The sequence below is a fragment of the Pelecanus crispus genome, chromosome 6 (assembly GCF_030463565.1).
Source record: "Pelecanus crispus isolate bPelCri1 chromosome 6, bPelCri1.pri, whole genome shotgun sequence".
In the NCBI taxonomy this organism is placed as follows: Eukaryota; Metazoa; Chordata; class Aves; order Pelecaniformes; family Pelecanidae; genus Pelecanus; species Pelecanus crispus.
In genome coordinates, this window is record NC_134648.1 from 47245541 (window position 1) to 47255459 (window position 9919).

The following is a 9919-nucleotide window of genomic DNA, read 5'->3' on the forward strand; positions in this document are numbered from 1 at the left end:
GTTTTACGCTCAAGAGTTCTTGAGCAAACAGTTTTGATCTCATTTCTCCATGTTGCTCAATAAAGAAGATTCCTCTTTGAGATACTGTGGTGAGGAAACCTAAATCATCAAGAACTCTTGGTCCTCCATGGGTTGGGAGGCCATGAAGAGATTATTTTCCTTTTGGTACAAGCAGGTAGAAAAAAACCCCTTTACAGCGTCTCTCGTTAAAACATGCCACATTTCTATCCCACTATTTGCCTCCAACATCTGTGGGACTTAGTGGTCAAAGCTCTCCTAAGCTGTAGCTGTTCCAGTGATAACTTACACTAGTGAAGTCCCTTTCAGGTATACTTGAAAATATCCTCAACTTTGATATAAAATTACCTTTCATACTGCTTTTAATCTTAGAAGCGTAACTTGAATTTCTTTCTTTAAGCCTTATAAAATACTTGAACATCATTTTTCTGTGTTTAATTAGCTTCATGAATCAGTGCCTGGTCTTAGGTCTTGACATTTTTGGCATGTGAAATTTTTTTGTGTATTTGACCTTGGCTTTATTCCAGAATAAATATTTTATGCTGCTAGTTGTGTGTGGTTTTTTTGTCTTCAGTCTGAGACTAGGGGGCAGACATAAGCAGCACTGAGAGAAGTGAACTGTATAAACCACAATTAGAATTGCAGTGCACAGGTGTCTGAAGATCTTATACAATTGCCAAGCTATTTGTTTCTCAAATGAGAGGGGCTTTGGGAGTGTATTTTGGAGAATAAAGGGAGCAGAAGGCCTTCCTTTTGGATGTTAGGGTTGTGGTTTTGGTGGGGTTGGGTTTTTGTTTTGTTTTGTTTTGTTTTTTGCTTGTTTTTTTTTTTTAAATCCTAGTTTAAATTCTTCCAGATTTGATATGTTTGATATCTTTACAAAACCAGTGTAATGAATGTGATCTACTGCAGCTGGTGATGGAATTTCTAACTGCTTTCAGATAGGAATCAGCATTTAAGAATAAAAATTTCTTGCATGCTAGCTTTTCCTTGAGCATCTGGCTAGGTCTTGTGGTCTAAAAATCTGAATGCCAATGTTCAAAGAAAGATGACTTGTAATTATATTAAAGAAGAATGGCTTTAGCATCAGGGTTATGGGTAAGTTCTGCTGCAGATACTTGAGGATCTTTTGGGGAAAGTAGGCATCTTAAATCTCTATGCTAGTCATATACAAAGTATTATTGCAATGAAAAAATAGTGAAGTGAATAAACAGCAGCTCACAGTATCAGACACTCGATGCATGTAGAGTCCCAGTGTTCACTGTATTTTGCAATTTAATGCACAATAATTTTTTACTTCTGTATTTCTGTATGCTCCAGTGTGTCAGATCTGTATTCTTGGGATGTGAAGTTCCATTAAAAAATAAATAATAATCGCAGCCCCCGCTCCCCCCATGTACACTCATTTTCTATAATATGGTAATGATATCACCGTAGCAGTAATTACGGGTCATCTTCATTTCTTTCATCTCTGCTGGTTCTGATGGCTTCATTCCTTTGACGGAGAAGATTTGGCTCTGGGTGCTGTGATTATTTTGTTAAGCATTATTCGAATAGACAGGAGTGAGAGAAATTAATCAATCCAAATGCAATTAGCATCATGTTTAACCCAGTGATGGACGTCTCAAGGTGAAACAGCCAGGGGAGTTTCAGACATTATTATTCAATCCAGTGGCTCTTATCTAAATTATAATCAAGAGAGGTTTTTATTGGCTTCGCAGAGAGACGATGTAACTCTTTCCCTGCTTTGGGGATCAAAGGGATCAGGTCTTTGGCCCCACAGGATGTTGGCTGCAGGCAGCTTCGAGAAGTGGGAGGTACCGTAAGAGTTTCCATTAATATGGGGGTCGCTCAGGGCAAAATATCTGTACATCCTGATGTCTGTGACCTAGACCGTAAGTTTAGTAGCTCCCTGTGCATTGGCAGGGATGTCATTGCCCCTTGCTTCGAGTGTTTTCATTGACTGGCTCTGCCCATCTGTATGTGAATAAATACCATTTGTAGTTTTTGCATTCAAAGCTCTGTGAACATCATTGTTTGCAACTGAGTGCAAACAGAATGGTGCTGCCTTGCAAGGTAGGGAAATCTGATTAGGAGAACAAGGTAAATTATTCTGCAGAGAAGGAATCTAATTTTTTTTTAGAGCTGATATAATTTTTGTATTTATTGATAACAACAGTAACATTTTTGAGGATATCTTAATCTACAGCAGATCTGTTATCACCATTCTGGATAATCCTGAATGATCTCTAAGGTCTCTTATCAGATATATGATAAAAAACCACTACTGTGGGTGGAGAAAAACAAGGTGGAAAGAGGTCACATGAGGATTTCATGATTCAGGAAAGATTAGGTATTTGATTCCAATTCTTAAGGCTCTAGCTAACACTCACTAAACTGTTTCGGTGGTTTAAAACTTTATCAGTCTCAGCTATTTACCACTTCTCTGTCAGAGATGACTTTTTGAGGCTCACTGGGAGGAGCAGTCCATGTGCCTCACCTGCTCTGGTTCACAGCCTGGTTTTGTGCAAGCCGCCACCTTCTTTGGCGTTTCAAAACAAGTCATGCCCAAGTATGAACTACAGCTGAAGTAAGGGCAGATTCTGCTGTCTCATTCACCAAGGGAAGGACGGTGATGTTTTGTACCAAGGGTGGTGTTAATATTTTTAAATGCTGCAGCAAGACTTGACAGAGCTCATCTTTCAGAGCCTGAATTCTAGCATGGTTGCTGACTCCTTTAGTATACATCTGTACATCACTCCTTACTGAGGCTGTGACCCCGTCTGCAAGATGGGAATTAAATCACTGTATGTCTCAAGAATATTGTGAAGCTTGATAAACTTTGCAAGTGCTTTGATATTGATTATTGAAAGATGCCATGGTAATGCAAGCTTATTCCACCTGGAGGTTTATGCCGATTCTGTCGTCTTACCTGAAAAATGTGCTTCAGGAGTGCTGGATGGTTACACTGGTCTTCGGTGTAAATGTAACAGTTCCTGAAGCACAGGTTTGAGTGTCTGCATGTGCCCATTCTACCTTCAGTAAAGGCAGCTGACATTGCTTTCGCTAACCGCTGCTCTCCTGAGGTGGCAGTTCCAGCTCTTTATGAAATTAGGCTTGGTGTAGCATTCACTGATAAGTATTTGTCAAAGGCCCACAGTCATCAAGTAGCAGTTCATTTGACAATTATGTTGAGGAAGCACGCAGTTAGCAGAGTAATTGGAGATCTTTTTATGAAGGAAGAGGAGCGAGCTGGTGCCAGCAGGCATCCAGGTGGTGGTAGGATTTTGGGGATCTGGTCTGGAGATACAAAGTGGTCCATACAGAGCTCTCTCTGATAGAAGTTCAGATTATGTTGGCTGGGTAATAATATTCTGTTAGTCTTCTCTGAAATAAGCCTCTTTTTTCTTTGAGGGCTGTTTAGTAATAATGTCAAGCTTAAATATTTTTGCTGGGTTTAGATTGCCTTTTTGCTTTTGTGACTGATTTTTTTTATTTTCCTTCCAAATGCAATACTAGTTGAGCCAAGACAAAAGATGTGGCTTTGCCATTGGCTTTCACAAGTCCAGTCAAGCAAGACTCCCACAGTTACTCACAGGCAGATTCCTCTAGGCCTTTTTTATGTCCTACCAACTAGGAAAAAGAATGGTTGTGTCTTCTTATCCTAACATGTGTCTCAGGACAAAAGAAATAATTTCTGATGCAGCAGACCCTTGTGATAGAAGGGTTAAAAATCAGAGGAGTGTTCTGCTGTTTCTCTGCAATTCATGTTCTTTGCCATGAACTGATCATTTCCACTGATAGTTCTTCAGAAATAAACCCTTTTAGTTTTGTTTTCTGTATAGTCCTAAGACACAGCAGTAGTTTGAGAGTGTATGATTAGTACTTTAAAGGAATCCTTCCATGTTGAAAAACAAATTCTTTAATTACCATATACAACTGAATGGGAGGAATAACTGATAAGCTAACAAACTATGACAGTGCCTAAAATAACCTTTTTGTAGTTAAGAACGTAGCATTCAAAGTGTGATACTACAGGATGTTTCATGGCTAAAAACATGTTCTGTTCACAGGGCATGAATTGTATTTCCAGTTCTTTTTAGTAGCAAGATCTTTAGATTTCAACATGGCTACATTTTCAGGTCAGAGGAGGAGCACAGTCAAATTTGTCCCATAAGCTGTACATCTGGGGGAGAGGCAGAAGAGTGCTTCTTTAGCAGGTGACTTCATTTTAAAGTATCTGCGATTTGAAGATGCTCACCGGCTTTCTTTTGAGATTTTTAGATGAGCCCAGTAGTAGTAAGCAGTGGAAGGTATAATGATTATGATAAATGTGTGATAAGTACAGTTTGTTACCTATGTCTTTTCCATAGACTTTATCACCAAGGGTGTTGCGCTTTTGCATTTAAGCATATATTATGTTAAAAAAGTGTGTACATATGTGTGTTGCTTAGGGATTCTCCTGGCTGAAAGTTGCTTATGTAAGTGTAAATAACTGTTTTTGTTGCTGATTTTATAGCAGTAAATCCTTCCGTTATTTCCTGGCTATCCAGACCTTACGACACAGTATGTCCTGTGCTGTCATATGGGTGAGAAGGCTTTTTATGGGGAGCAATCAGGCTGGACCCCAATCTCCTGTGCAGTTTTGGGTTTTTTTTCTAATTAAATTGTCACTGGAAGGAATATCCGGAACAGCAGTTTTCGTTTTCAATCGAGGAAAAAACATTATGAGTCTTTGTCATTTGATTAAAAGTTACTTAACCTTTAAATTGCTACAGATGTAAAGATAGCTCTGAGTTTCCAATGTAATCGCCCCCAAGTTCAAATCAGGAAAATCTTTGTGTAATGAAACCCATATGTCATAGTGAAAGGATGCAAAGCACTGGCAGAGTGGGCTGCTCTAGCAGGAGATTCTGTACCCAATCTTGTTAACTAGGACTGCTTTTGGTAATCCCTCATCTCTTCACTTGTAGGAAATCAATCTGTACTACTGAATCTTTTCAACCAGCAACCACAAAATTTACTGGGGAGAGGCAGCTTGGGGACAATTGTAGTAGAAAAGGAGACCCAGGCAACAAGGCTAAATGTGGGATTGAGGGATTGATGTTCTAAAGAGGAGATTATATTAAACCTTATTCTGCTCCCCTATCAAGTAGAAAACTCCCCTTCTCCTTTCAGCCCCAGCCCTTCCTACCCAATACCTGTTCTTGAGATCTGCTTGGCAGGTCTTGCATGCAGCAAACTTAATTTGTACAGTACAGCATTGTCTGTTAATTATAATAGTCTGATACCATTTTCCAATGCATTTCTCTGAAAGAGTCTATTCAAGCACTCAACTTCCATTGTAACCAGTGCTGATAATATCTTCAGGTGTTTTTTCTGTGGTCTTCAGTATCCTCTTCCTCCTCCCTAGTAGGTGAGATTAATTTGTATCCAGGCTATTGCGATCGTATCCATTGTTGATTTTTCTATTGTAGTAGATGCACAGTGTAGGCAAGGTTGTAAATCGTGACTTGACATGGAGATTCATGTTTCTGTTTCATGCTGCACAGCCTCTGTAGTGTCTGTTTGCTGGTACAATGAAATTTGCACTCAAGCCCTCTCTTTACTTCAAGTCTGTGGTTTAAGCAACCATTTTAAAGAAAAAATCCCTGAGGTTTTCACTACAGTTTTGTCCAACCTTTTAATTAAAAAATCCACCTCTATCTACTACGCAACTGGTTTCTGCTGGTCCCTTGGGTAGTCGCTTAAGGCAGGTTTTACCGTCTCTCTTGGACTGCAATCATATTTAGAATGTGGGTGATGGTTTCTTCATTCACAACCTCTTCCCTCACTCCAGCAAGCTCCACAAGGCCCCATTGGAAATGATGTTCCCATTATTAAGAATTCATTTATCAGAAGCAATACTGAGCAGTGGAGTCAGTTTAATTAGAGGCTTTTTCTGTGCAAAACCCAAGCTCAAATCATACTCCAATGCAGATTAAAGAGGAACAAAGGGGAAGGAATAGCCAAGACATTTGAACACAGTACCATGTAATATGCATTTGGCCTGTGTTTACCAGGAATACATTGAACTGTGGTTCTTGGGCAGATAAGTGAAGCAGCTGAAGCAGGGAAAACAAGATTGTTAATGTTTGTGGAAACTTGCCCTTAGTTTGGCTGTGATTTTTTTTGTGATACGAGGATGTTATTTCCTGGCCATTTTCATACATATACAAAGATGTAAGGTCCTTTCTTCCAGTTTGGCATCATATCCTTAAAAATAAAGCCCTGATGCAAGCCTGAGTATGTGAGGAGAAGAGGAATACAGAATAGCAGAAGGCTGTCTCCTGCTCCTAATGGGATTTTGTAGCAGCATGTGCGAGTTTGTTTCAGAAGTCAGAAATGAACAGATGTTGGTATAAATTACCTCTGTGTCTGATGTCTTGCAAATTAAAAGCGCGGTTGGCATCACTAAACAATTTCACCAGGTTGGGGGGGGAAGCGGGCGGTGATTATTGTAGCAGGTCGGTAAGAATCTTTAAGCTGCAGCAGAACAGGATAGCAAGGATAAAGGAATGAAGAAAAAAATGAGAGGTCTGTGAATTAATCAGAAATGTTAACATCTCCGATGACAAGTGAACAGGAGGGCACGTGCTCTGGAGCAACCCCCAACCCACAGTAATTTCACTCAGCGCACAGAAGGAGTCTATGCTCTCTGCCTGATTTATAGGGTGCAGCCCTCTTTGGGGGAACAGAATTGTCACGCATTCGTATATCTCCTATATGGGACTTGCACTCCAGAAAACTTTCCACTCTATCAACTACAGTTCAGCATTGTGCTTTCTCCGTTTAGAGTGTTTTAAAGCCATGCACTGTTGATGGTGCAAGGCAGAGAGGTGTCAAAGAACTGGTGCTGAAAATCTATTCATAGCTGAAATTTTTAAAAACTTGCATTTTTATTTAATTACATTCTTTGTGCATAATAACTTAGTTCCTGACAAAATAACAATCCACTCTGCCCTTCTGCAGCACCTTCTATCCATGTGTCACTTCAGCAGCACTTAAAAGATACAAGCTATCTTGCAGATGGGGAAGTAGAGGTACAAATGAGTAGTTTTGTAGTAGTTCACGCTGTGAATCGGGAGCAGAGTTGGGAATGGATCCCAGATGATATAACTCACAGCTGGAGACATGAACCAAGCGAATAATGCGGTGATCTGCAGCCAGTCTGAAGCATATTCCATTCATGGCAATGGACTTTGCAGCCTATGAATATCAATATGTACCAGCCAGTTCATAATACCACTAATTGTTTTACAGGGATCTTGTTGGTAACAATACCTTGTGGTACAATTTTGGGTAGTCAAATTAGAATGTAATAATCTAAAGAAGAGGCTTTAAGGCATAAATTCTAACCTTTAGGTAAAGAATAACAAAATGTCTTTACCTGAGGGTGTGTATTGAGTATTTTAAGCTGAACATTTGTATTACATTTTAGTTCTGTTCTAACAGATCATCAGTAATGTCAAAAGAAAACCCAACATCAGCAACAATCCCACCTCCAGTTTTTATGCTTATTGTTGCTTCTCTTGTTCCTCTCAGTAGAGAGGTCAGGAATTGAATGGCTAAAGCAGAAAATGAATTCCCATCTTCTTCCAGAGTCTCTCTGGGCTAGGTGTGGGAAACATGCACGCTTTCATCAATCCTGTGAATAAAAGCCTCCGTGTTTTGATGCCTGTCAGTCCAGCACAAAGCTTACACCTTTAGAAGAAATGAAGGGAAGCACCAGTGGGAAGGTTGTCTTTCTGCAGGACTCAATTGCTAATCGTGTTGTCTTTGATGCATTGTATTGTTATTGCAAGACAAAGATAGTATTAGGGCTGCTCTGCCAGCTTGTGGACTTATGGGCTCACAAGTCAGAAATGTCTCGTGCAGAAAAGTGGCTGTGTAAACCCTGCTGTAATACAGCTACCAGAGATTGATGGTGCCAAGAGTGAGAGAGAGGCATATAAACCTTGCCTGGCTGTATTAAACATCGAAGGACTGACAATGCAGAGAGAGAGAGAAGACCAAAGCTCTATAAACTTTACTTTATTACACCATCCATAGATGAACTGCATTGAAGGAATATAAACCCCATTATATTACAGCATCCAGGGACTGACACTGCTGAGAGGGAGAAAATGCTGTCTAATTTCTGTTGAAGATGATAGCATCCAGGGACCAATAATCCTGAAATGGAGAAAGAGAGAGTTCCATAATCTGTGACGGATTATAACATCCAGGAACAATTGCTCTGAGATAGAGCGATGGAGATCTGGATTACACCATTCAGAGATGGATAGTACAGAGAAAAAGAGATGCTGCGAGAGCATAACGCAGTACGAATAGAAAGCATAGATTGTATGTAATGAGAGAGCCTGTGGGAAACTGCTGGTTTAGAAAGTTCCAGGCCCTGCCTGTATTTCTAGGATGTCAGGAATTCAAGCTGGAATGCAGTTTGGTTTATTTTCCACTTAAAAACAAAAAAATCCTTACTCACTATTGGTATAAGCACATATCTAAAGGAATTTCTTATCCTGTGGTTAAAATCTGTAAACTATACAATTGTTTGGGTTTCTTGGCTTTTTCAAAAATATTAATCTCTTTTTCCTCTCTTGTGATTTCAGCTAGAGAAATGACTCGAGGGAAATTCCTGAACATCCTAGAGAAACCCAAAAAGTAACTGCCACATCTGGAGTTTGGACAAAAATACCTGTACTAGATCATTTTACGTACTGTGGATCCAGCTGAACCCCAGAACTTCTAAGAAATACAAAGCTCTCGCTCTAGACCTTCAGAAGCAAACATCTCTTTTTGCTTCCACAGTTCATCTCTTTAACGGGGAGATGTGTATTGCATACACAGGTTACAAGGACTGCAGTTGGTTGCATTGGAATTCGGACTTCATCTGACCATAAGATGTCCAGCAGGAGGACTCGGCCCTGACATGCTTTGGTAGTCACCTGTTTTAATCAGCTATTCAAAGCCATAGTGTCCTTATTCATTTGCTCTCAGTGGCAGCACCTGTCTGAAGTACACAGCAGATCTGACACTGGCCAGTGCGCATCATGAGGCATTGACCCTTTTGTGTGTCTTTTGTCTTAGATGCATTGATTTCCTATGTGCAACTTCTGTGCGGAAAGATTTGAGCAGAGTTTGGGGTGCAGATTGACTGATAGCACGGGTTCAGCAGGAGCATATGCCTTTAGTGTAGAGGTTGAGTGCAGCCTGTGCATTAGATTCCAGTTACTCATTGCCTTCAGAGGAGCGTGTCTGGTACTCTGAGGAGGACCTCCAGACCTTCGGTGTACCAGGAGCTTCATCTCACCGCTGAATGGTTCTCCAGTGAAATCAAGACTGACGGACCACAGGGAATAAGGGTGTTACTGTATCATGAAGGAAAATATCCCTACAGAAACTTCGGCCAGTACACAAAGAAACAGCTTTGTCAGTCCACTGCAATTCTCTGCTTCTTACAGAGCTAGAAACTGAAGAAAGTTATAAAGGTGAAAGGCAGTAGTATTTTTTACCTAGTGCTTCAAGAAGGGGCAACAAAATTGTTAGCCACGCTGCAAGGATGGTCTGCTTATACAAAATCTTAACACGTCTGAAAATAACATTTTGTAGAATTTTTAATTACTTATAGAACAGCAACCTCAAAATTTTCTTCCCCTACAAACCCACAATTTTTAAGACAGAATTTTCTGTGACCTAGTCTCTTTCAGCACACAGTTTTATTCATCTTAGTTTAATGTCTTTTCCTTCTGTTAATGCACTTCTGCATGTTCACCCCTGAGAAGAGGTAAGGAGCATGTTCAGACTTCTTATTTTATTTAAGAGAAGAATTTTTTTCATTTCATCCTCTTTCTTTTTCCTA

The 9919-nt window shown here is 40.0% G+C and overlaps 1 protein-coding gene across 1 annotated transcript in view; it reads left to right on the forward strand.

Annotated features, from left to right (window-relative positions):
- Nucleotides 1–9022, forward strand: part of LIN52 (lin-52 DREAM MuvB core complex component) — a 44227-nt gene extending 35205 nt beyond the window's left edge. Inside the window, exon 6 of the mRNA XM_075712269.1 lies at nt 8670–9022. Coding sequence (XP_075568384.1) covers nt 8670–8725 — 56 coding nt within the window. The 3' untranslated portion in view covers nt 8726–9022. The remainder of the gene's footprint in view (nt 1–8669) is intronic.
- Nucleotides 9023–9919: the final 897 nt, after the last annotated feature.